At 52.6% G+C, this 23,966-nt stretch overlaps 9 protein-coding genes across 9 annotated transcripts; 7 read left to right on the forward strand and 2 right to left on the reverse strand.

Moving 5' to 3' along the window:
* Window positions 1-65: 65 nt before the first annotated feature.
* Window positions 66-5,442, forward strand: LAESUDRAFT_814542 (WD40 repeat-like protein; the record flags this gene model as incomplete). The annotated part of the gene is made up of 9 exons (XM_040914597.1): window positions 66-94; window positions 147-287; window positions 340-479; window positions 528-571; window positions 626-760; window positions 809-859; window positions 907-1,102; window positions 1,152-2,980; window positions 3,035-5,442. 9 exons carry the CDS (start codon window positions 66-68, stop codon window positions 5,282-5,284), a joined length of 4,815 nt encoding a protein of 1,604 aa, XP_040761421.1. The 3' UTR covers window positions 5,285-5,442.
* A 1,077-nt stretch (window positions 5,443-6,519) lies between these two features.
* Window positions 6,520-7,002, reverse strand: LAESUDRAFT_716059 (uncharacterized protein; the record flags this gene model as incomplete). The annotated part of the gene is made up of 3 exons (XM_040907221.1): window positions 6,520-6,679; window positions 6,735-6,811; window positions 6,871-7,002. The coding sequence occupies 3 exons, from the start codon at window positions 7,000-7,002 to the stop codon at window positions 6,520-6,522; spliced, it is 369 nt and encodes a 122-aa protein (XP_040761422.1).
* A 1,088-nt stretch (window positions 7,003-8,090) lies between these two features.
* LAESUDRAFT_814544 (uncharacterized protein) lies at window positions 8,091-10,496 on the reverse strand. Its single transcript, XM_040914598.1, has 3 exons — window positions 10,398-10,496; window positions 10,021-10,330; window positions 8,091-9,953 (listed from the first exon to the last, which is right to left on the reverse strand). Exons 1-3 carry the CDS (start codon window positions 10,455-10,457, stop codon window positions 8,299-8,301), a joined length of 2,025 nt encoding a protein of 674 aa, XP_040761423.1. The 5' UTR covers window positions 10,458-10,496; the 3' UTR covers window positions 8,091-8,298.
* Window positions 10,497-10,999: 503 nt separating this feature from the next.
* LAESUDRAFT_331464 (mo25 protein) lies at window positions 11,000-12,936 on the forward strand. The gene is made up of 8 exons (XM_040902053.1): window positions 11,000-11,289; window positions 11,342-11,402; window positions 11,455-11,767; window positions 11,820-11,952; window positions 12,021-12,209; window positions 12,276-12,381; window positions 12,457-12,470; window positions 12,534-12,936. The coding sequence occupies exons 1-8, from the start codon at window positions 11,179-11,181 to the stop codon at window positions 12,573-12,575; spliced, it is 969 nt and encodes a 322-aa protein (XP_040761424.1). The 5' UTR covers window positions 11,000-11,178; the 3' UTR covers window positions 12,576-12,936.
* A 1,402-nt stretch (window positions 12,937-14,338) lies between these two features.
* LAESUDRAFT_683536 (uncharacterized protein) lies at window positions 14,339-16,342 on the forward strand. Its single transcript, XM_040905826.1, has 2 exons — window positions 14,339-14,449; window positions 14,496-16,342. Exon 2 carries the CDS (start codon window positions 14,692-14,694, stop codon window positions 15,940-15,942), a length of 1,251 nt encoding a protein of 416 aa, XP_040761425.1. The 5' UTR covers window positions 14,339-14,449; window positions 14,496-14,691; the 3' UTR covers window positions 15,943-16,342.
* A 367-nt stretch (window positions 16,343-16,709) lies between these two features.
* On the forward strand, window positions 16,710-17,824 carry LAESUDRAFT_728974 (uncharacterized protein). The gene is made up of 4 exons (XM_040909551.1): window positions 16,710-16,990; window positions 17,043-17,136; window positions 17,200-17,453; window positions 17,517-17,824. The coding sequence occupies exons 1-4, from the start codon at window positions 16,858-16,860 to the stop codon at window positions 17,711-17,713; spliced, it is 678 nt and encodes a 225-aa protein (XP_040761426.1). The 5' UTR covers window positions 16,710-16,857; the 3' UTR covers window positions 17,714-17,824.
* A 708-nt stretch (window positions 17,825-18,532) lies between these two features.
* LAESUDRAFT_683539 (succinate dehydrogenase iron-sulfur subunit) lies at window positions 18,533-19,969 on the forward strand (the record flags this gene model as incomplete). The annotated part of the gene is made up of 6 exons (XM_040905827.1): window positions 18,533-18,679; window positions 18,744-18,815; window positions 18,871-19,054; window positions 19,111-19,252; window positions 19,317-19,440; window positions 19,502-19,969. 6 exons carry the CDS (start codon window positions 18,533-18,535, stop codon window positions 19,652-19,654), a joined length of 822 nt encoding a protein of 273 aa, XP_040761427.1. The 3' UTR covers window positions 19,655-19,969.
* On the forward strand, window positions 19,772-20,921 carry LAESUDRAFT_331631 (uncharacterized protein). Its single transcript, XM_040902054.1, has 4 exons — window positions 19,772-20,140; window positions 20,218-20,317; window positions 20,372-20,732; window positions 20,798-20,921. Exons 1-3 carry the CDS (start codon window positions 19,888-19,890, stop codon window positions 20,661-20,663), a joined length of 645 nt encoding a protein of 214 aa, XP_040761428.1. The 5' UTR covers window positions 19,772-19,887; the 3' UTR covers window positions 20,664-20,732; window positions 20,798-20,921.
* A 193-nt stretch (window positions 20,922-21,114) lies between these two features.
* LAESUDRAFT_761780 (uncharacterized protein) lies at window positions 21,115-23,704 on the forward strand (the record flags this gene model as incomplete). The annotated part of the gene is made up of 4 exons (XM_040912973.1): window positions 21,115-21,182; window positions 21,260-22,013; window positions 22,064-23,323; window positions 23,375-23,704. 4 exons carry the CDS (start codon window positions 21,115-21,117, stop codon window positions 23,702-23,704), a joined length of 2,412 nt encoding a protein of 803 aa, XP_040761429.1.
* Window positions 23,705-23,966: the final 262 nt, after the last annotated feature.

A 23,966-nucleotide genomic window follows, 5' to 3' on the forward strand; every position in this document is an offset into this window, starting at 1 on the left:
CAGCTAACGGAGGTTGTGGTATAAAGAGAGGTATCAATCTTTGGCTCACACAATACCATGCCCCCATGTCTTACTCGGAAGTGGTCGAGACACGGTGAGTGGATCTTCGCCTTCTTGCCCTGAAGGCTTACTCAAACTGCTACCAGTTACATCGAGCTTAAAGAGGTCAAAATCTCAGACTACCGCCGAGCATCAAAGTTTCGTGTCATAATCAAGCATCAATCGGGTGCTCAGGAAGTCTTTGAGACCGCGGAGAAGTCAAGCGATGCTGTAGTCGATTGCGATACGTAAGGGATATGATTGGTGCGTACTACTCTTTAGCTGATGTAATTTCCTCAGATTTGTCAACGCCGCTTCTACGCAAGCAACACTTCAGGTCATTCGGAGGGATAGGCCGCAGAGATCCAACAGAACATCCGAGGCAACATTGATCGTGAGCGACAAGTCGAAGGGATGGTATGAGGTTGAGATGCCTTCTGGTGAGTTCCTCACGCATTGAAATGAGCGATTGTAACGTTCCATAACAGACTACGGTATGCGGGTGGAGGTCAAGTTCGGTTCGATTGTGCCGGTAGGTCCCGGTGGTGTTAAGCTGGAGTCGCACTCAGACTGACCATCTTATTAGGCGACCAACGTGGCCGACTTGCGCCTTGGGAAGGCGATGCGTGCTATGAAGTCCAAAGAGAAAATGATGGATATTCTTGAAATCAGTTCCGACTGGTTATGTTTGTTCGCGCAATTGGGCGAAGCCGCAGGAGAGGTGAGCTAACTCGTAATTTTACTTTGCCTTGTGATTTACTTGTAAAAGATCAATGCCGCTGCGGGTGCAGTGGCTTGCATTGTACAGTTTGCTCTTGAGGTACGTCCTCTCGTCTCTTGAAGCGATCATTCTGACGATTGCGATAGAGAGTCACCGACATACCAGCCTCATTTCGGAAGCTCTCTAAAATCACATTGGAGCTAGTGGATGACATGGAGTCTGCGAGAGCGGCCAAAAAGAGCTTCAATTCCAAACACGCCCAAAAAGCTTTGGATAGGCTTATCGAACTCATAATCCGCGCAACTGAGGAACTTATTTACTGTTACTCCAGACCGAAGTCCAGTGAGAGTTTTGCTTTCATGACGAAGATGAGTTGTTAACGTTCTCGAAGTTCTTGTCGTCAAAGAGTGGTTGTCGCCTCGGCGAGATGCAGTTGCGGAGCTGGAACGGGATCTTCTTCAACACAAGCAAGCCATCACGCAAGCATTCCTTGTCGAGGTTCAAAGCGGTATCGTCAAGATCCAGGATGATGTCGGAGATGTGAAGAACGGCGTGTCAGCTATGCAGGTTGGTGTAGCCGCGATGCATAACGATGTGAAAGCTGCCAGGAAACACGATGAAGAGAAGGAGAACAAGCTGCTGCTCGATACGTTGCTTCCACCGAATGGCAGCCTGTTCCATGGCAAGGTGGCCTGTCTCGAAGGCACGCGCAAGTCCGTTCTAGACACGATCAACTTATGGGTTCTCCAGCGGCAGACACTGTCCCGACTCTTTTGGCTGCACGGAGTTGCCGGTTGCGGAAAGAGTACGGTCGCGTCTTCAGTCTGTCAGAATCTCCGAGCAAGGCTCGCGGGATCCTTTTTCTGCAAGCGAGATCAAGACGAACGAAGGAACTGCATTCGCCTGTTTTGGTCGCTTGCGTTCTACCTCGCGCAGGCGAACGCCGAATTCAAGGAAGCCCTGCTTCAGGCGCTCAGAGAGCCCGATATTTTCGTCAATATGGATCTTGATACTCAGGTCGATCGAATCCTCCTTCAGCCCCTAACAAAAACGAAGTCCAGCTTCACGCCGGTGATTTTTGTGGTCGATGCTCTCGATGAATTAAATTCGAATGACAAGGCCTCGCAGTATTTGGCAAAGATCGTACAGAGTGCGCCATGGGTTCTATTTGTCGTGACGAGCCGTGACCTCCCAGGTATTCGAAATGGTCTTTCCGGGCTAGCCGAAATGACGGAGGAGCACGATCTCTTCCAGGATGACGCGCGAGACGATATCAGTGCTTATCTTCGCTCTCAATTCTTGCCGAATGAGCCATTGGCAGAACTCCAGCCATACATAGAAGATGCGCAGATCAGAACTCTCGTCGACAAGTCACAGGGTCTCTTCATTTGGATCCGGACGGTCGTCGAGTTCATCATCAGGACCGACGTTGGGAAACTCGAAGTCTTGGACAGCGTGCTGGTGGCGGAGAAGGCAGCCGAATCCGAATCGGCTCTCGATGACATCTACCGGACGGTACTCGAGAATGCGTCTGGTTCATCATCCACTGCCAGAGACGTCATTCGCCTTATCATCGGGCTCATTCTCGTGACGTCGGTCAATGAGCCGCTTCCCGCCGAGGCCCTGCATGCATTCCTTCCACCGTCCGTGCATGTGCTGCAAACAGAGTTTGACACGATCCTCAAAAAGATGTCACCGGTCCTCATTGTGAGCATCAGCGGTGTCCGTGTGTATCATACGTCGTTTCTCGACTTCTCGTCGAGCAAGGACCGGTGTGGACAAGCCTTCTGGACGGAAGAGAGGGCTCTCAATACAATCATGGCGACCGGCTGTTTCGAGATCATGCAATCTGGTACTCGCAACTTGAGGCGCCAGTACAAGAAGGTCAGCAGGTCGGGACTGCGCTTCAATATTTGCAACATCGAAACGTCCTATCTACCCAATAGCGAGATCAACGGTCTCGAAGAGCGTGCCTCTACATGCATTTCCCCAGAGCTCATTTACAGCTCAGTTTATTGGCTGGACCACATCATCCGGTCCGATTTGGGTCATAACGATACGACAAGCTGCATCGAAGGTTCGGTTGCTGAGAAGCTCCCAGGCATGGCACAGAACTTGTTGTGCACTTCCCAGGCTCTCTATTGGCTGGAGGTCATGAGTATCAAAAGGAGGCTATCTGCTGCTCGTTCCATCCTCATTAGGATACAATCCGAACCACAGGTCCGTTGTTCCGACCTTCTCCTGCCCTGATTTATTCTCACTTTGGTGTACCAGATTCTAAATAATGGCAGTGTAATGATAGATGCAGCGTCTGAACTCCGATGGATCGTGGATCAGTTCCACCAGAGCATATCCCTAAGTACTCCACAGCTATACATTTCGACTCTTCCATGGCTCTCTACCAGTTCATGCCTTTGGAAAGCGTGGCAATCAGAGTTCGCTCATGGACAAGTATTGACGAAATCCATCCAACAACGTTCGCTGATGCTGCACCACATCGTCTGCCCCGCCAAGGTCTTCAATGTGTCAGTATCGTCAGACGGAAACTATTTCGCGTCTGGCGGCGAGGACTCGATCATCCGAATTTGGGATATGCAGACTGGCGCACCTGCCGGCGAACCATTAGTCGGACACGTTGGTGTTATCATGTCACTTGCATTTTCTCCTGTGGCCAACCTGATCGCTTCATCCTCTACCCACGAGCCCTTCATCCGCATCTGGGATATAGACGGTCGGACTGCTGCTCGCGAGCCACTCATGGGACATGCCTACTTTGCATCCGGATTAGCGTTCTCTCGAGACGGAACACGCCTTGTGTCAGGGTCTTATGATGGAACCGTTCGAGTCTGGGACATGAAATCCGGAACGACGATAGCACGCCCGATGGCCGGACATACAGCAATGATCACATTCGTCGCATTCTCGCCTGACGGCTTGCGCGTCGCTTCTGCATCCGAAGACAAGACAGTCTGTCTATGGGATGTGGAAAAGTGCGAGCGCGTTGGTGAGGCATTGAAAGGTCACGCCGGTTATGTCTTCACTCTAGCTTTCTCTCCTGATGGGAGCACGCTGGCCTCAGGATCGGAAGATCAGACCATTAGATTGTGGGATGTTCGTACAGGTGCTTCAGTAGGAGAACCTTTGAGAGGCCACAGGTGGTATGTCCGGTCTTTAGTCTACACCAACGATGGTGCATACATTTTGTCTGGATCGGGCGACTCGACGATTCGCGTCTGGGATGCGAAAAGTGGTCAATCACTTGGTGCTACTCTGAAGGGGACCAAGCTCGGCTTCGCTTGCTCCTTCGCGCTTTCGTCGGACGGGACCAGAGGCGTTGTGGCTTCGGGCGCAAGAGACCTTACAGTCTGGGATATCCCCGCCGCTCTGAGCAAAGCAGCACTTCGTGGGCATAGTCACCATGTTTTTTCTGTCGCGATCTCCCCCGACGGTTCTCGAATCGCCTCCGGAGGATGGGATAACTCCATTTACTTGTGGTCGCGATCCGGGAAGTTACTCAATAGCACGTCGATGGGCCACGACACCATAGTGTTCTTCGTGCAGTTTTCACCTGACGGATCGCGGCTGGCTTCCGGTGCCCAAGATGGGACAATGAGGATTTGGGATGTGGAGAACGGCACGCTCATGCGCGAGTTCAGACACTCAACGTGGGTCAGTGCGGGGGTATGGACTCCCGATGGGAAGAGGCTCGCAGTGGGGTCGGAGGACTCGCTCTTGCGAATATGGGATCCAGAAAGTGGTCTTCCAATCGGAGAGCCTTTGACTGGTCATTCTGCAGGCGTCAAAATGGTCGTATGTTCCCCCGATGGCTCGCGTTTGGCATCAGTAGGCGATAAAACCGTCCGTGTATGGGACGCGGACACCGGGGCGCCAATAGGAGAGCCTTTTAGCGGACATACGGAACCACCAGAAGCGCTGGCCTTTTCACCGGATGGCTCTAGACTTGCGTCAGGAGGTTGGGATAAAACCGTGAGGGTTTGGGATGTTCAAACTGGGAAAGCGCTTCTGGAGCCTTTGATGCATGAACGAATGGTTCAGTCTGTTGCTTTTTCGCCCGATGGTCGATTTATCCTTTCAGCTTCTTGGGATGCATACATACGCGCATGGGACACATATACAGGAAAGCTGGTGGGCATTCCATTGAAGGGTCATACCGATGCGATCAATTGTGTTGCAATCACCCGTGACGGAAAGCACATCGTCTCTGGAGGACGCGACAACGCGATTCGAATATGGGATGCTGGATCTTTTTTCTGGGAGGACGAACAATCGGTGTACAACTGCGAGCTCTTGGGCCCGGAGAGAGTTCCGAAAAGCGTCCCCGAGGACGGATGGATCCGTACGTCAGAGGGCGAACTTTTGCTGTGGATTCCAAGCCAGTTCCGTGGTCCTGTCTGCGATATGAGCTTGTTGTGCATCTCGACGGATCAAGAAAATCACCCGATACGCATCCGATGGGACGCCATATGCAGGGGAAAGAGCTGGGAAAAGGTGCGCTTGGAATAGGAACGGTCACTGTTGGCGGACGGTGGATGGGCGTCGTAGTGTACAGCGTAGAATACAGTAAGTGAGCTCACCTGGGCTGTTCCGTGCTATTCAACAATGTGGCAAAGATATCGCAGTGATGTGAGAACCAAAGCCAAATGTGAAATGATGACACCGTCTTCCTTGTCCCATGTAAATTCGCAGATGCAGCCTGGGTATTTCTTGAGCCATTCAAAACCGTCAAAATCGCCTATCTGAAGAGCAGAAAGGTGTCCACAATGGTCTTATGACTTTCTTCTGGGTTTACATCCTTCGACTTGGCAGAGGGGAAGGAACTCGAGAAAGCTGTCAGACCGGGGCAGAAGGTATCATGTGTGCTGCTGCACGTATGTGTGAGTCGCATCGACACGAGCTCAGGCCAACTCAGACGGACGCAGGTCGATTTTGCTAGGAAGTTGGACAGTCAACGGCAGGTACCTTCCTGTAATTATCAGCAGCAGCCAAGAGCACTGGTACGGTGCGCAATATACCGCAGATCAAAGCGCCATAAGACTCACCGGGAGTTACGGCCTTGGCCCTCGTAATTATTACGTATCCTCGTTGTTAGTGAGACGAACTGCCACAAGATGAACATGGAAGTAAAGGAAAAAGAAAATATCTTTAGAATGCAACTTGAGTCGGCAATAGATATTCAATGCCAATGCCTCGCTACTTCCTATAATCACATCTATCCGAAATCTTGTTTCACTCGACCCAGGATCCACATCGCCGTCCCGATCTAAGATGATCGCGCATTTCTGTCCCCGGCAGCTCGGGGTCCTCATAGATCCGTCGATGCAACCTTCACTGATGTCTCAGCTCAAAATCAAACGTAACAACGCTCAGCCAAACGGAGGCTGGTTCCGGCTGCGTGGGGAGAAATGAGAAGCACCTGTATGTCGGTTCACGCTGGACGGACTTGATCATGAAACCCTACTACCTGGTCTCCTCCAGGAGCTTTCAACCTCCCATTGGCTGCTCCTTCAAGGAATCCAGAGACCCTGCTCAGTACAGTGCTTCACACTTTCCTGATATCTTTATTCAATAAATAGAATCATCAACTGTGCCCGCCATAAGTCATACCACAACCGCGTCACTTCCGCCCTATCAGCGATATGACTCCCTTCTCCTCGAGAGCCCACCTCATACAAGCCCGTCGATCGCACCCATCTCAGGCTCCTGAGAGGTACAGAGCCCAAGCATGCGCATTCAAACCCTCATACGAAGCACTCCCCGTTCTCCATGTTGCTCGCGCGAAGCTTGCTCACACCAGAAATGCACACCGTGCCGGCATCCGTGTGGCAAAGGTACGCCGATCCGCCCTTGCTAGCGCAGTTGTGCGCGGACAAGAAGCCTCTCGAGCTGTCGGGCACGCAACTATCGCGCGGCCGTCAGCACACGACCATCATATGAGGTGAATGGGTTGGCGTACCCTTGGGCTTCGTATTTGGTGGGCCGACGCAGCTTGCCGTCGTTCTTGCAGTTCACTTGGGCTCGCGCAGCGAGGTGCTTGAGAGAGGTGGAAGTCAGACCGTGAATTATTGTCATCGGGGTTCTAGGAAACCTACCGAGTCTTCGCCGTAGGTACGGCGGTACGCCCGGTTGAGAGAATTCCAGATGTCGTGCCCAGTGAGATCCCTGAATGCCAGCGTGGAAGTGACGAGGGCGGTAAGGAAGACAAGGACGTGGAATAGACGCATTATGTTGGTGATGGTGGATAAATAGGGATTTGACTAGACGGTCGAGAGAGGACAAGTCGCGTGTGGTGTGAGTAACTGGGTATGCTTTGAATGAGGATTGGATGCTCACCGACTCCCTGTTATACTCATGGAAGCTGAAACAAGCCATCGCAGGGCAGTGTTCGTGGCGAGCGCCAGTCTTGGATTCGGGAAGTCGAAATTACTTGAAGCGCGGAGATAACGCATCAGCGATTATGAAACGTGATATCGACGTTCTCGGCATCAGCATTCTGGGACCATTACATGGTGTGATCAAGTCTTTGCAACAATGCAAAACGGCGCGGCTTAACATGCCATATTCGTTGCGTCGACCTATATAGCGTCTTCGAGTGAACGGAGCTATATAGTTCAAGGCGGCCTATAGCGAAGGTGTGCTTGAGCAGTCAAAAAAAATATGCTGCACGTTGTGAGCATCTTCATAGACTGTCCATCAGCGCATCAGGAGCGGATCAGCAGCCTAGACTCCGAAACAGTGCGGAGAGCTTTGCCGAGTGAAACGCCACGAGGGACGTCGGGAAGCGGTGATTGATCAATTCGCATTTCCTTGCTGTGCTCGCGTATCCTGGTCGGGAACAATCATTTTTGATGGCGTCGTCGATCTCGTTGATGGGAGTTGTGGCCACAACCGGGATCTGCCGTCGGACCTCAGAATCTGCTTCCGAATCTTTGCAACCTTACGTATCACGTGCTCAACACCCCGTATGCTGCTGCGTCATCTGTCAACTCCTCGTCTCTCCTTGTGAGCCTTGAAGCTTGAAGATTACCATGATTTATTCGTGAAGGTACAGATCACAATGCCCACGGTGAGGCCCAATGCATGCACAGAGACCCCCATTAACCTTTCAAAGAAAAAAGGAGAGGGCCGACAGACGATTGGTAGGCGCTATCGCGCCAGAGCAGAATGATACAGTTGCACGATCCGAGGTTCACATTTACCTTGAGGACAGGTCAAGAGATCGCAACAGTCTTCTGTGAACAATGAAGTTTTGAGACCCTGAATAGTTCAACACGCCGTGCCCAAGCAGCATTTCTTGCCCACATATCGGTTCTGACTCTTGCACACGTCTTCCACGCGCACGATCCGTGATTTCTTCCAAGGATAGGCCGGAAAAAATTACAGGGGCCTATCAAAGTAATATGGATTCTAAATGTCCTTCTGATTCGTGTGTAGTTGCATCTTCGTGCGTAGTTGCATCACCTCACATTGAGCAGGAGTAAGGATTAAAATAGGACAGCCCGAACCCTCGAGACTCCCGGTCATTCTGGTGTCCCAATGGTGAAAGTATGCATAGCCCACCGATGCTTGATCCAATCGAGAAAGACGTCTCCCAGCCAGCACCACGCTCGCATGCGATAACGGCCTGAAGCGTGTTCCTCGATCACCAATACACGAATAGTGCAGTCGCCTGCCCATTCGGCGTCTGACCACGGGAGCTGTCTTCCGATGTAGACGATAAACGTGCGGAAGCCAGCACGCACGTCATCTGCGGTACTCTGGACCTTCCAGACAGACCCGTCCGTGGCCACAATGTACACGGCGTCGACGCATGCACCATCGTCCGTAAGATCCAAGTGCATGTTGTCGAACTCTCGTACGAAGTCTCTGCCAGCCGTAATGAACAACGCGGGGACCGCGTGGCTGGAGAACGTGAAGTTTCCAGAGCCGTCCATACTGGCAGGACAAGGCATGTCTTCCAGCCACCAGCGAGAATCCGAGAAGTTGTTCATCATCACTGCCACCTCTTTCCAGCGCTTTCCGCCTAGATGATACCCTATTTGGACTACGTCCCGCACCTCCAGCGCCTCCGGCTCCCTGGGGAATGTAGACGGTTCCTGGCCGAATGGGAGAAAGAATGACGTCCCGAGCCAGCTCGGCGGACGGCCGCTCTTCAGAATTTCCTGCGCGAGGGCGCGCCATGCAGCCAGCCGGTCATTCTTGCCGTATGCATGCGTATCCAAAGTGACATCGAACAGACCCATGATGCTGAAGACCATGTCAACCGGGCGCGAGGATGTACGCATGAGAGCACTCCGCCAGATTGCTTGCTCCTTGGCGGCGCCCTTCAGCCGCATCGCACCGAGGAGAGCGACCATCTGCACTCGTGCATCCTCCGAGGCTTCGAAGCCGCCAGCGGCGTCGCGGATGATGGCCGGCCGATATGTTGAAGAGCGGCCGATCTGGATGGAGTCGACAAGGAGGTCCTCCAGAGGGACGATGGCGTGGTCGTCCATCCTGTTGATGTCTTTTATTGTCGACTGCACTCGTGCTCCGGAGTACTTATGTCCTTCCCTCGCTGCGGATTGGAAACTGTCGTAGAGCACGTAGGTCTCTTTAGGTGCAACGGCCTCCTGCAGTGTCCAAGCACGGGTTATCCAGGACGTTTCTTCATGCAAGGGCACGGTACGCTGAATGCCACCGGGAAGAACCAGACAGGCGCCACAATGGCGGTAGATAGCGTACATGTTCTGTATTTGCGTGCGCTTGTCTTCGCGATTGTCTTGGATAATACACAACCTGTCCAGCCACAGGTACCTATATCCCATCTTCCAAGAACAGCGCGCGATGAATGTCAGCAATCCTATCCCAACAAGGTCGGAGTCGTCTTGAGCGCCCTTGACGTTAAATCCGGGATATCGTGAGTCAGGGTCATCGGGGCTGACAGGATTCCCTCGCCAGACATATGAAATAGCAATATATGGGACGTCTTCAACCGGCGGAAATGCAGGAAACTCATGGATGGAAAGCTTATAATCCCAGTATGGAGTGTCTTCGGAGAGGGATTCGCAATCAACGAGGCGAAACTTGCCTGGCGTAGCTTTGCCCTTCCCGTTGATATCGATGATGTTGTCTATCAACTCGGAGAACGGAATCTCATATATGCAAGTAGACGGTCGAGACCGAGCATCGTCTTCTGACGAGAAAGCACGGCATTGCTACGATTGGCAGTCGCTTTAGCAAATAGAAGGTATGGGACTCACCTGCCTGGCCGGTGCGTTTGGCTTGCATGGCCTCTTTCTTCTTCCTGAGCGTATACGGCAACCAATGTCTCTGCACGCCAAAACGCGCTGCCTCTGACGCTTTTTGGTCATCTCGGGCAATCTTCGCTGCTGCTCTGTCGCTGGCACCCGTTCGCCTCCGTCGCTCAGCTTCTGTAATGGCCTCCTGAAAGATTCCGTTGGGACCACGCCATCTGAGATCATACTCCCTGACGAAGTTCACCGCTCGATTGCGTTCGAATACGGCATCAAACTCATACTCTGGATCTGGCTCGAAGTATCGGGTAATCTCCTAGACAGGCAACGTGGTTCGATGAGAAAATGAACGATGTCGATGTCGAGAACCGTTAGAGGCTTACTTGAAGTGCGTCCTGTGTTTTGTTCTCGGTCGTGTCGCCTGGTGGTTGAGCACAATCCATTTCACAATGGCGGAGGTCTTTCGACTCTAGAAATCTCGGTCAGCGCACTTTTATGGAGCGCGCATATCACAAAGCAGTGTTGACAACGTGTAGATCTCTACTTCGGCCTTTCCTACATTTAGACAACCCGGGTGATCCGCAAATATGTGCTCCTGGACTGCCGACTTCGTGTGAAGGACAGAAAGAGAAACACCTTCAAGCATTTCGCGAACAGAGTCTGCAGAGCACATTGTCGCCAACACACCACTCGTCGCGAAGGACGATTTCATCCGGTGAATCAGTTGCAACCATGTGTGAGCCTCGAGTTTAGCGACAGACAGACTGAGTTTGCCAAAATTTCTGCACTCTGGCCCAAAGTTTAGCGGCACAGAAAAGAATCGAATTAATCTGTTCACGATATGAAATTATGTGAGAGAGAGACGTAGAGTACTGGCAGGACCAGAAGCCATGCTGCCAATAGACGCCCACATTGCTGGATCACGTGATCGTCTTGTTCACTCAGGCCGAAAGCGAGCCTGAGCCGCTTCGAGCTCGTCCTCGCCGACTTTCCCCTCCATCTCGCCAACAACCTCGTTCCGGTATAGCTGCTCTGCGTCTGCCACTCGTTTGTGAACATTCTGTTAGCACTGATACGTCCCTGCTGGCAATATCTTGACGCAGTCTCCCCCCGAGCTCGTGCCTGTGTCTCGCGTGGATCCTTACTCAACTTTCCACCTTCACGATGAATTTCTTTAAGTCCAAGCCACGAACACCTCCGGAGCTCGTGAGAGGTCTGCGAGATGCGCTTCCGAAGCTCGATGCAGGACCACCGGGCGGAGAGACGAGGCGGAAGGTGCGTGGCTATGTTCCGCCCACGTATGATATGATCACAATCTTGACCACAGGCCAACGAAGAAGTGGCCAAGAATCTTCAACAGATCAAGGCAATACTGTATGGCGATGGCGGTAAGCAATCTCACCCACGCTGCATGCAGGAGTGATACTCACCGACTTACAGACCCGCTGCCTGAGCTTGTGGCTCAGCTCGCGCAGGAAACATATTCCACTGACCTTCTGTACCATCTGCTGCTCAACATCCACAAGCTCGAATTTGAGGCGCGAAAGGACGTTGTGCAGATCTTCAACAATCTCCTCCGGCGCCAGATCGGCACGCGCTATCCGACGGTCGAGCATGTCAGCAAGAATAACGCCGTCCTCTTCGCTGCGTTCGATGGGTACAAGAACGAGGAGATTGCGCTGAACACCGGCATGATCCTCCGTGAGATGCTTCGTCACGAGCCGCTCGCGAGGATCTTGCTGCATTCGGAACAGTGAGTGTCCGTTCTCGTGGCGAGCGGGCGGGCGAGGCTGATCGAGGCGCAGGTTCTACATGTTCCCACATTATATTGAGACGACCACCTTTGGCGTTTCCTGTGATGCCTTCACGAACTTGAAGGAGACTTTGACTAGGCACAAGACCATGGTCGCAGAGTTCTTGGACAAGAATTACGATCGAGTGCGTGGCATAACCTTAACCATTGACTTGATGCTAATAATACGCAGTTCTTCGCATCGTTCTCGCAGCTGATAATGTCCAATAATTACGTTACGAAGCGTCAATCGCTCAAGCTATTGGGCGAGATCCTCCTCGATCGAGCTAACTTCGCTGTCATGACACGGTACATCGCGAGTGAGGCCAATTTGAAGACTATGATGAACCTTCTGCGTGACAAGAGCAAGAATATCCAGTTTGAGGCTTTCCACGTCTTCAAGGCTAGTGACATATCGCCGCAGTTGACATGGGCACTGTCGAACTAAGTCTTGTGCTTGTGCTTGCAGGTATTTGTGGCCAATCCCAAGAAGCCTCCACAAATAGAGAACATATTACGTCGGAACAAGGAGAAATTATTGGCATACTTGCGAAATTTCCACAATGATAAAGAGGGTGCGTTCGAAGAAATATGATTACGTCTGCAAGCGTTATTTGTTTGGCTGACATTCATATTTTGACGATGCGCAGACGAGCAATTCACGGTACGCCTCGCATATATATGCTTCAGATAATGGACGGGCAGTGATAACCTTTCCTCCCACCAGGACGAGAAACAATTCTTGATTGTTCAGATTCAGAACCTTTGAATCATCGTGCAGGTTTCCTCCTTGCCTTCATATGACCGATATCCACCGGCTCCGAGCTCTAGCAGTCCTAAATACCGTCTCTTTTCTTCGATATCCGCTCGTCCCCGGCGCCGCGTGTCGTCATCCGCTCATGCCTCCCTTCTACTGCATCTCATTGCACCACATATCACAACAAGGAACACCCAGTGTATTTTCTTCCCCTGTCCTCTTCTTGTTCGTGTATCACCATTGTGACATTACCCTCTCACTTCCATTCCCAATGCTTCGCAGACAAGGTTGATTCCCACGTCCTGTGCTAGTTAGCCGCCCACTTGCTCTCTCATGACTTATGCGTATCTGCAGCATGGTGTTCGACAGCATATCGTCCACATCGGTCTTCTCCGTTCGTCTTTGGGAGCTATCCAATCATTTTCCATAGGAGACTATACCGCAGGTTTTGTAGTTCTCCACTCATGAGCTACGGCCGCCTCGCTGTGGCATGGACAACCGCATCAGCGTTTTTCTTCTTGCGCGATGTTATAGTCTTCGGAGCTTGGAGTTCTTGGCCGTCGTGGATTATGTGTGGGTGTGCGAGGGGACTTGGAGCCGGTTGAACTGCTAGCTAACGATTGATGAGGGCGTTGCTTTCTTCTACTGCAGCTTCTGATCGGAACTTGCATTGCCTACTCTATGTGCCACTTTCCCTCATCCTCTCGGTGTACCGCCAATCGCTTTGCGTGCTATGACTTGTTTTCTGTTCCATGCCAACCCTTTGTTCATATGGTTCACTCCATGCTACCTACGGTTCACATTCTTGCACCTGTACGACGTACCACATCATGATAGACTACTCTTGCCGAACTTCGAGCCCAGATTTCCCGAGTGTGCTGACATTGATGGCACTGCCCAGGTATGCATATTCCATATCAATACTATTCAGAGGGCGGTCTGTCTGTGCCCATGCTCGCTAACATTCGACTGACGTACAGACATAGTAAGCTCCGCATTCGCATTCTAAGCATGGGGCTAGGTACGCGCTCGTGGCCTCGATAGGCTCGATATTCTCAAGATATGACTCTTGATCTCCGCCGATCCTGTCGGCGGATACGCTGATGCTGTCCTGCTCCTAGGAACGCTTCCGATCTTCTCTCATGAACGCCCATACGTAACAATGGCTCAAGACAAGGGTCTTAGTAGCCAAGGCTACGTTGCCGCGGTCACGGGTCTACACATATATCAGCGTGTTTCGAGAGATATGTCCTCCTTTTCACCATAGCTATCACAAACTAAAGCTACATGTCTGAAGGGTCTGATCAGGATTCAGTCACGGTGAGCCCGACTGCTACCATCCAATTGCCAGAGGTTAATTTACGACATACGTATCGACCTTATCGGTTTTGTTTTCTCAGCGCATCTTGGAGCATGTCGGCAAACCTCATGTTGGGGACGACGAGGACGGCGTTCAGACAGCTCATATAGACGAAGAGGAATGGGCATTTGCCATAAACCGCGCGCAGCAGTTCGTGAAGCAACACGATAATGTATGGAGGGGCGGGTTGCTGCGTGAGGCACAGGAAGAGGCGGCTAAGCGACTCAAATCTGGAAAGAGTCGCACAGCAGCTCTTCAGCTAGATCGGCAGCGCCGAGAGGCGTCACCGATTCCCGAGAGCGCCTCAGTAAGACAGTCCCTGAAGATGTCTCCGACGTGCTAACGAAAGGTTGATGTTAGGCCCGGGCTACAGCCAGCAATTCGCAACAGACGATGCAAGATTCCTCCGCCAAAACAGAGCTATCTCCAACTTGCATATTCGAGATACCTTTGTTGAAGCTGAGGAATCAGATTATAGATATCACTTCGATGGGAAAGGCTACTCCTGGGCGATTCCGCCTGATCGACTGTTCGACATTCGTAAATGACAACCCGATATGGACGCGAAAACTTACCGTTCATGAGTTTGAGGACTTCCCACCTCATTCGGCACTCTCCTACGCTGCCCTCTCGTATGTGTGGTTGGGAAATCCTCTGCCACGCGACTCCAAGGGATCCTGGGGTGGCTTCAACGTGAAGGGCGCCTCGGAGGACTCCGACCCTATCGGCATCTCTATCATATTTGTCCTTTGCCAGGCGGTCAGGGAGATGGGCTACCAGTATCTCTGGATCGACCGTCTGTGCATCATACAGGACGACCGTCATGATAAGAAGTTGCAGATTCGCAACATGCACGCTGTGTACAAACATTGCGCGATATGTTTCGTCCTCCCTGGTGGCATTCAGCGCATCGTCGGGCTCAACGAGGAGACGGGTTGGATCACACGTGCATGGACTCTCCAAGAGGCGATCGCGCCTGCGCGCACCTACGTCGTGTACGACAGGTGGGACTCGCGATACCGTTGGTCGGGAGAGACGGCGCAAGAAGTCTTTCCAGATGGGTCATTCCGCTACAGCATGGCACCTCTCGCGGATATCCTTGCGAGCTCCATCCCGCTGAAAGGCTACTCTGGCTATCGCCCTGCGATCATTCGCAGCACGGAAGGCGATCTTGAGGCGTCTGCGAGCGCACGGGTGCAGCTGGTCGCTCTGTGGGGTGCGATGAAGTTGAAGGGCGCCGCGAAGGAGCAGGCGATATGGCGTAGTGCGCTGATGCGGACGTCATCCCGCCCCGTCGACATGGTCTACAGCATCATGGGCCTCTTCGATGTCACGTTGGACACGCACGCATATGGAGAGGACGATCGCCTCCTCGCGTCGCGTGCCGTTGCACAGGCGACGCTGCAGAAGGGCTGCGCGCCTAACTGGCTCGGCACCTCGTTCTTTCTTCCCCCGAGCAGGAAACTCTCGGCGTTCCCGAGAGTTCCAGAGACGTCTGTCGTGAATGACCTCGTACAGATTGGCTACACGCTGCCGGACGGTCGATGGCGGGAGGTGGCTGCCATGATGAATAACTTTGGCGACGCACAGTGGTGGCTGGTGGAAATGCCTAGTCCGACGACCATCGACGATGCTGGATTCCTCCATTTTTCCAGTTATGCCATCAGTGCGGCATTTGTATGTGGTGGCCGCGAGTTCACGCCCGATTTCGACAATCTGCACGTTGCGGATGATGGACCTTCGTATGTGTTGGCCACGGATGGGACCATCTGGGCGATCTCGGACAGTCCCGCTGATCTTCTTGATCAACGATCTACCTTCATGGTTTTCATCGGGAGGCAGTACCCATGGGATGAGTCCGCCTGGGCAGGCGACTGCACAGTGAGGGCAGTCATAGTGGAGGAACATTCCGTAGGCAAGTGCCAAATCCTCGGATGGTGCTGGCTGGGGGATGTGTTCATGGAATGGATCAAAGCATCCTGGAGAGCCCAGTCCTTCAGGATTGGTGGGCCTGAGTGAGAGTGATTCTTTGCTATGGGACCAGGCGATTGTGCTATAGGCATTTGGCTGTTGTGGATCTCCAGGAACGCTGCAAAGCCGTGCAGAAATTCCATCAAAATTCGAGCCAATCTGATGATGTCTGCCAAAGTATTTGCAAAGGTTCGTACAAAGACCTGTGTTTTGAAGTCTGACGCATAGCACGAGGTGTGTCGTGGAGCATTCAGTGATCAAGTTGCTGAGACGAGGGCAATTCACGAATGTCGTGGCATATTGACACGGCAGGGCCGCAACGCATGAGCTGGACCAAGTCGTTGGCTACTAGAGACTGTCATCATCAGCTGAGATGGTATCTCATTCAGTTCAAACGACATCGTCTCGACCTTGATCGCTCGGGGTTAAACAATCAGTTTCTAAGGAACTGCTGTGCAAACGCACGAATGAACAGCAACGACACGGCCACGTGAGTGATGATACGCACTCGGCGCATCGCATACCATTGATCTGATGGGAACTGCAAACTAGCGCTTGGTGAGTCTTGATAGTTCTGCATCCGTGTCGCAAGCTACTACAAAGGCTGCGGAGCAGAGCTCCTGCGCTGCTCATCAGAGCCCTCAGCGTCCACGGATAGCCGGTGCAGTGCAGGAGGCGACGTCGCTGATGCGACACTGGTAACACACAGCCATCACTCCATCCATCAGAGATCAAACAGCACTTGAAACACTGTTTCCGATGGTGCTAGTAGCGTATATAAACCCTGCCAGTTCGGCCATGAAACTTTAGGCTGCGCCTCACCTTCGACCATCATCTCCCTTTTTCTTTGGTCTCTCTGCATTTTTCGCTGCCTTTGTTGCAGTTGTCACGACCCCACTAGACCTATCGTATCCCACACGACCGTTCGTTGACTAATTCACGTACACGACCTCTCACGAAACAATGGGCTACGTTCGCTCCCGCAAGTTCTGCTGCTGTCTGCCGGTCAGATTCGGTGTCTTTTGCTCTGCCCTCCTTGGCGTTGCCTACAGCACTGCTTTCTGTGTGCTGGGATGGATTGAGGTGCACAGGCATGGTGAGTAAAGTATTTTCGTATGTGTAAGCATAGTGCTGACGTACACATTTAGCGACAGGAGAGCTTGATATCTCCAAGGACGAGGTCGCTGGATTGGTGATCTTCTCCCTCGCGTATACCTTCATGCTCCTGTTCTCGATCATGGGGTATGTGTTCTGTGCTCTCTGTGAAAACCTGTTTCATCTCAACTGACCCGATCAACTCCTCAGACTGATTGGTTCCATTGGCGCCGTCCGCCCGTTCGTCAAGGGCTACGGTATCAGCCTCACCATCAACACAGCTATCACCATCGGAATCGGCATCTGGTGGTGCTGGCGGCTGTTCCACACCGATAAGCATGTGTGCGACACGACCGAAACCGATACCGCCGAGAAGGTCGAGCACTGGGTCTGCCAGAAAGGCTTTAACGTTGTCCGCATCGTCATCGTCATCGTCCTCGTCCTTGTGTGGCTGTTCCAGATCGGTATGTATCTGTCTGTCTATCATATTGCGACGCGGATTGGCTGATGGGTTCTGCTATTGAAAGCCGGCTGCGCTATCGTCTTCGACTACGTTGGCCAGCTGAACGAAGAGAGCGAGATGGAGGCGGACTACGCGAGCAAGGACGCAGTGTCCGTCAACCCGTACCCCGCACCTCGCACGACGTACGACGCCCAGGCGACGCCCGTCATGAAGAGCTCGTATGACCAAGGCACCTGGAACAAGTCCGATGGCGCTGTCTGAGATGGTCGACATGCAGTAGATTTGTTGTATAGTTTCGGAGCTATCATCCGCTTGTACATGTTCGGAGAATTCGGAGCAGACTAATGACATTGAGTTGATGGTCGACCAGACAGAATGACATCTATCGCCGGAGTAAAGCGTAACACCACCATCAGCAGGAGATGCGTTTCATCATCAGCGACATGGCACCGGTGTTGCCGGCTGTACATCGTGCCATCGATAATATTGAACAAGCCGTCGCCGTCTCTGCCATGGTTTCAGGATCATTCACGCTCACATCATGCCGTGTGGCGGTATGAGATGGCGACTGTGACGGCCATTGCGGTATTAGTGCTAGTTTGGCACTTCGACGGTGGTCCAGGATACTTACGGCCGAGAAGAAATTGAGGTGCACTGAGGGTCTTGAAATAGTGAAAAATCTTTACTTGCAACGATGATAACTTTGACAGATTTACGCAGTGCACCGATGCGCCCAAGCCCACATAGGATAGCAGGCAATGTACGCCTTTGTGGTTGATCCATAGAATAATGTTTAGAGCCAATTTCTGAGGACGGAGAACGATAGCGATTTCTTCAACATGAACTCTGTTCGGACGAGAGTCGATACAATTTCGGCTTTGCAGCGCCACCCCCACTACACGGTCACGTGAACAAGAAACTGGGGGAGATCCAGATCGGGACAATCAAACTATTCGACGATGATTGGTGCGGACATTGACGGAACGCCGGGAACGGCCGAACATGTCCGCTCAGCAAGTGACGACCTGCACCATCTCCTCCTCGTACCTCCTCTACCTCCTCGTTCTCCTCGTCCTCGCCATGCAGTCTCTCGTCGCACGATCCACTATTCTGCGTCCACAACTCCTCAAGACGTCCGCGAGGACGTTTGTGTCTTCGGCGGCGCGCGCACAAGCTGTTCCCACTCAGAAGCCGGTGCTGAAGAAGGAGTTCAAGATCTACCGCTGGGTGAGTTCGTGATCACCAGAGAGGCAGCGACGACGAGTTGATATGCGGCGTCGTGTGCGCGCAGAACCCAGACGAGCCAGCGAAGAAACCGACACTGCAGACATATGACATTGATCTCAACCAGTGCGGTCCTATGGTGAGCGCCCTCCGATCAAAACTCCTCGTCTCGCGTGACTGACGTTCGGTTCAAGATTCTCGATGCGCTCATCAAGATTAAGAACGAGCTTGACCCCACGCTCACCTTCCGCCGCTCGTGCCGCGAAGGTATCTGCGGCTCGTGCGCCATGAACATCAATGGCCAAAACACGCTCGCCTGCCTCTGTAGAATCGACCGCAACACCAGCAAGGACACCAAGATCTACCCTCTCCCACACAGTGAGTGAATAAGTCTCGTCTTGCATTAGATGTGGACTTCATAGTCATCCTCGTAGTGTACATCGTGAAGGACTTAGTCCCGGACCTCACGCTCTTCTACAAGCAATACAAGTCGATCGAGCCCTTCCTCAAGAACGACAACCCACCTGAACACCACGAGCATATCCAATCGCAGGAGGACCGTTTAAAGCTCGACGGGTAGGTCTCCTTCTCATGTCGATCGCATCTTTCACGTGATATTTACTACCCCTTTCCTGGGTAGAATGTACGAGTGTATTTTGTGCGCGTGCTGCTCAACATCTTGCCCGAGCTACTGGTGGAACCAAGACGAGTATCTGGGTCCCGCAACGCTCATGGCTGCATATCGCTGGATGGCTGATTCTCGGGTATGCTCCTCGTCTAGACTTGTCGGGAGGCATGTGCTGATCTTGCGGGCCGTGTGCACAGGACACATACAAGACACAACGCATGGAGAAGCTGCAGAACGAGATGAGCCTGTATCGCTGCCACACAATCTTCAACTGCACGCGGACGTGCCCGAAGGGCCTCAATCCCGCCGGGGCGATCGCGAAGATCAAGTACGAGCTCGCCACTGACTAAGTGCGAGTCTGGGCATGGAGGGGCACTAAGGTGGCTGGGGGAGCGTCGCTGCTCCACTGACACTGACTGGCCGGTGTTGGGCGTGGTCTCATTTCCGGAGTGTGGGTACGGGGCTGTAGGTGGATAACGGACGCGGTAGGCATTTCCGATAAGCGCGAGCGCAGATGCGCGCGTAATGAACGTGTACAGCTACGAGTTGTCCGTTATGGAAGACCTTTGGCTTTTGGCTTGTAATGGACAGCATCATACGCTGTGTTGCAGACACCGCGGGTTCGAACTTCAGGCTTTGCTGCTCAGTCAACAAGAACTCATTACGGCCAGAGTCTCACCAACTTGTCTTCGGAGTTTGTGCGTCGGCGGTTCTACTGCATAAATCTCATCAACACTGGAGGCACGCCACTGACTGCACAATCTCACGCGTTTCGCCAGTCTTGACAAGGATACAGGCCCAGCGAAGACCCACAGTCCATCGTTCTGTGTTATCTGGTGCGTGCTTCTGACCACATCCTCAATATACCAATGGTGGTGCTCGGAACCGGCTGTGCGAGCTTCTATGGTACTAGTAGCGATCTCGAAGAAAAAGCGTGCAGGACAGGATGGCGGTGGTTTGATGTATCCTCTGCGACGATCTGGATGCCGGGTGGCGACAGCCTGTGCTCGACGGTACGCTATTCGAGGCTGTGCGCTGAACAATGCCGATATTGGGATTTGTGGCAGTGTGCACAGGGACTCTAGGTTTTCAAGTTCGGTGCAGTGTACAATGGTAGTTGATCTCGAGAAATCCATGCGAAGAACAACTCTAGCCATGGCGAGGGAAGCGCCCTCTTCTACGGTGCACCACGTGACTCTCGAACAGCGCCTGTGGCTCGTCGTTGCACCCGCCTGGAAGCACAACGGCGTACACGCGTTTGTTCGTGTGTGTGGTCGCTCTGCACATGTACAATTGTTAGTGAAGTTGCGGATACAGCCCCTCATAGCTTCTCTAGTGGTGCGCATCTCCGGGGAATAGTCCACCAGCTGACGCAGAGCCACTTGGCTTCCTTTTCGTAGCTGTGGATACTGCGGTGCAGGAAACAAGGTCGGGTTCGAAATTCTGCCTAATCTTAGTACTGCAATAACTGAATGCTGTGCTGTGGCATGTAGGTACCGCAGTCATCGACCGTTTGAGGCGTAACGGCGAAGTTCGCGAAACTTACAGGTGAAAATGATGTCTACTCGATTTGACATCATTTAAGTTAAGCAGCGCGAATGCGAACGGGCCTATGCGAAGCGAACCGGATAGGCGCTGACACAGCATTTCAATTTGCCAATATCCCACCATTCCACCTTTGTGTCTTGATGAAGCCCTCAAGGAGCTGTGTAGGGCACTGCTTTGAGGACTGCAGGTTCTCTCTAACGGATATCAAGACCGCGAACCTCAACCCCTTGACCCTTCACCGCGACACCAAATATCACAAGTCATGCCTACCATTCCGACGAAACGCAAGAGTTTGGAAATGCCGCAGGGAGGACCGTGGAAGGTCTCCAGGTGAGAACCATTTCATCAGGTCTCCAACACATTGATTGATGAGCAATGGCGTGTAAATGCTCTACATCTGGCTTCAGCAGGGACGTCACCGGCCTTCTTCCAGCTATTGGGACTGCGGCGACTTTTTCAACTGATCGCCCGACCAAAGATGATCATATCCAGCCTGAATTAGCCATAGCCGTCGATCAAGATGATGCTCAAATTACCCCTGTCATCCCTCCTCTGTCGACTTCCCATGTGCAGGATCTGATGTGCATGGCGAACCCGTGTATCGAAAATGCCTCCGAGTCGCTAGCCAGCGATCCTACAACAGAAGAGGTATCTAGCCTCCAGAGCCTGAGCGCACAACCCGTCGTCTACGAAGGGCCGGACAATTCTGCCGACGCTGCTTCACACAGCAGGCCTGCCGAGATATTTGTGCTCATCGTTTCGATTGACGAATACAAAAACCCTCGCATTGGACGACTTGCGGGTTGCATGAACGATGGACGGGCCTTCAAAGCGTTCTTGATAGACACATTCCACGTACCACCCGCGCATATCGTACATCTCGTCAACGAGAAGGCCACTCGCGAGGCCATCCTATCTGCGTTCGAGCAGCATCTTATAAAGAACGATGCGGTGCAGAAAGGCGACAGCATCATCTTCCACTATGCGGGACACGGTAGTCGCGTGAAGGCACCGGATGGCTGGGTGTCCGAACACAATCAAGTGGAGACCATTGTCCCTTATGACGAGGGAATATACGGGGACGAGACAGTCTACGGAATACCCGATTACGCCCTCGACGCACTCATGCGAAGGCTGGCGTCGGAAAAGGGCGACAACATTGTGCGTTCCTTTGCTTGTTTTACTTTCTAGGTCCTGATCGAACGTCGTAGACGGCTATCTTTGACTCCTGCCATTCGGGTGGCATAACACGCACAGCGAGTGCTGTTCCACGCGCACTGCAGCCTGGCGTTTCGCCATCCCCTCTCCCGCCCACGCTGGACCGAGATATATGGGAAGACCATACAGGCCGCCAAGCGCACCCTGTGCTTGCAGAAGGGTTCTTCTACAAGGCGAGGTCGTCGCACGTTCTTCTTGCGGCTTGTGAGCAAGATAAAGCAGCATACGAGACCACTGTCGGCATTCCTCACGGCCGCTTCTCTGTCGCACTATTACAGGCGTTGACGGAATGCGACATTACGAAGACGACGTATGAGGGCTTGATAGAGCAAGTCGTACCGAAAGTGCAGGAGTATCAGAGACCGCAGTGCGAAGGCCGCTACAAGAGTCGCATCGTGTTCAATGCTGCCGCCCATGTGATAGATCAAAGCGATGGGCTGAAAGTGAGCAAGGGCAGCAACGGAATCATTTATATCAATGCGGGAAGCATCCATGGTGTAACAAAAGGAGACAAACTCACTATTCTCTTGCCTCCTGGATACTCCGACCTGATCCCCGAAGGACACGACATGACCTCCCTTGTCTGTGAAGTTGATAAAGTTGAATCTTTCCGTTGCCAGGTCACGCCATTGAAGCCCGACGTCTTTGAGCGTCTCTTGGCTCTGGGACTGACTTTGAAAGCTTCGCTGCCAGTCGCGAGTTTCGCACAAAATATGAAGATGCAATTGTGGCGGCCGGATAGCGACGAGTCCCCAGAGTCAGATATCCGTATCGATCTGGCGGTGAAGTGCCTCAAAGGCGGGGACGTCTGGCAGCTTGAGAGGTTCGACCCTCTCACGACCATGCTACCGAACCGGATCATCATCGTCGAGCTCGAACCCGCGGAAAGTCCCAGGAAGTTAGACGATATGACACGTGCGTTGGATGCAATCGCTGTCTTCAATCATCACCTTTACCGGCACGGCAATTCACAATTGTCACAGTCTGGCAATGGACTTGAAGTGCGGCTGCAGAAGTTGGAGAAAACTGAGCGTTATCCAGTCATATATTCGCCTTTCGGGGATAACTACCTCTCACCTGAGCACTCGCGCTGCATTGATCTAAAGCCAAGCGCGTCGTACAAGCTCGAAAATGTCAAGGAGGCCATCCTGACCGATTTCTCACCATTCTATGGACTGACCTTGGTCAACAACACCGATTACGATCTCTATCCGTATGTGTTGTACTTTGATCCCAGCGATTACAGCATACAGGTGCGTGGTTTTTCCGGCCGCCGATATGCAAGTGTTGACGCACATCATCAGGTGTGGTATACCCCTCCATCCACGAGTACGTCCACCGCGCCGTTGCCACGACGAAAGGTAAAGGATGACAAATACGAATGTTCGGAGCTGCCCATCGGGTATGGCTCCTCGGGCACTGACAGCATCCGATTTTCTTTGCCGGATGGGACAGACAGGGACTCGGGCTTCTTGAAGATCTTCGCGTCCACCGCGAACGTGAACATGGAGCTCCTGATGCAGGATACCCCTTTCAAGAGAAACTCGCGTTTGGCAGAAATGCAAATTATGCTCGAAGTATGGGATGAATGGACCTATGTGCTGACTTGTACTACTAAGCAAGGCGTAGTGTAGTAATGCCTAGCGAATAACCTGGAATCGGTACATGTGCGCGAGCCTCTTGTTGATATGTGCTCTTTCCGTTCGCGTGTACGTTCATAGGTTATGTGTTATACAGAGTTCTGTAGCGAACAATCTTTGCGCATCAAAGTACGCTATCTTGTAGATCGACGCGCGCATCACCATCGCAGGGTTCGAAGGTCGTGGCAAAGCATGCTCGCGTCTCGCATGCCTTGCCGATACGGCCACCTTTCACGCAAGCATTGAAATTTTGTTG

The sequence above is a fragment of the Laetiporus sulphureus genome, assembly GCF_001632365.1.
Source record: "Laetiporus sulphureus 93-53 unplaced genomic scaffold LAESUscaffold_38, whole genome shotgun sequence".
Lineage (NCBI taxonomy): Eukaryota > Fungi > Basidiomycota > Agaricomycetes > Polyporales > Laetiporaceae > Laetiporus > Laetiporus sulphureus.

Excerpts from the sequence above, each read along its gene's own strand:
- LAESUDRAFT_814544 (XM_040914598.1), bottom strand. The coding sequence starts at position 10,457 with ATGGATTGTGCTCAACCACCAGGCGACACGACCGAGAACAAAACACAG. Across the intron at positions 10,331-10,397 it reads AAACACAGGACGCACTTCAA|GAGATTACCCGATACTTCGA; the intron begins GTAAGCCTCTAA and ends TTGCCTGTCTAG. Across the intron at positions 9,954-10,020 it reads CAAACGCACCGGCCAGGCAG|AAGACGATGCTCGGTCTCGA; the intron begins GTGAGTCCCATA and ends CTTTCTCGTCAG.
- LAESUDRAFT_331464 (XM_040902053.1), top strand. The coding sequence starts at position 11,179 with ATGAATTTCTTTAAGTCCAAGCCACGAACACCTCCGGAGCTCGTGAGA. Across the intron at positions 11,290-11,341 it reads GCGGAGAGACGAGGCGGAAG|GCCAACGAAGAAGTGGCCAA; the intron begins GTGCGTGGCTAT and ends TCTTGACCACAG. Across the intron at positions 12,210-12,275 it reads AGGCTTTCCACGTCTTCAAG|GTATTTGTGGCCAATCCCAA; the intron begins GCTAGTGACATA and ends TTGTGCTTGCAG.
- LAESUDRAFT_683536 (XM_040905826.1), top strand. The coding sequence starts at position 14,692 with ATGGGCTACCAGTATCTCTGGATCGACCGTCTGTGCATCATACAGGAC.
- LAESUDRAFT_728974 (XM_040909551.1), top strand. The coding sequence starts at position 16,858 with ATGGGCTACGTTCGCTCCCGCAAGTTCTGCTGCTGTCTGCCGGTCAGA. Across the intron at positions 16,991-17,042 it reads GATTGAGGTGCACAGGCATG|CGACAGGAGAGCTTGATATC; the intron begins GTGAGTAAAGTA and ends GTACACATTTAG. Across the intron at positions 17,454-17,516 it reads TGTGTGGCTGTTCCAGATCG|CCGGCTGCGCTATCGTCTTC; the intron begins GTATGTATCTGT and ends TGCTATTGAAAG.
- LAESUDRAFT_331631 (XM_040902054.1), top strand. The coding sequence starts at position 19,888 with ATGGACAGCATCATACGCTGTGTTGCAGACACCGCGGGTTCGAACTTC. Across the intron at positions 20,141-20,217 it reads CCATCGTTCTGTGTTATCTG|TAGCGATCTCGAAGAAAAAG; the intron begins GTGCGTGCTTCT and ends CTATGGTACTAG. Across the intron at positions 20,318-20,371 it reads GCGACAGCCTGTGCTCGACG|TGTGCACAGGGACTCTAGGT; the intron begins GTACGCTATTCG and ends GATTTGTGGCAG.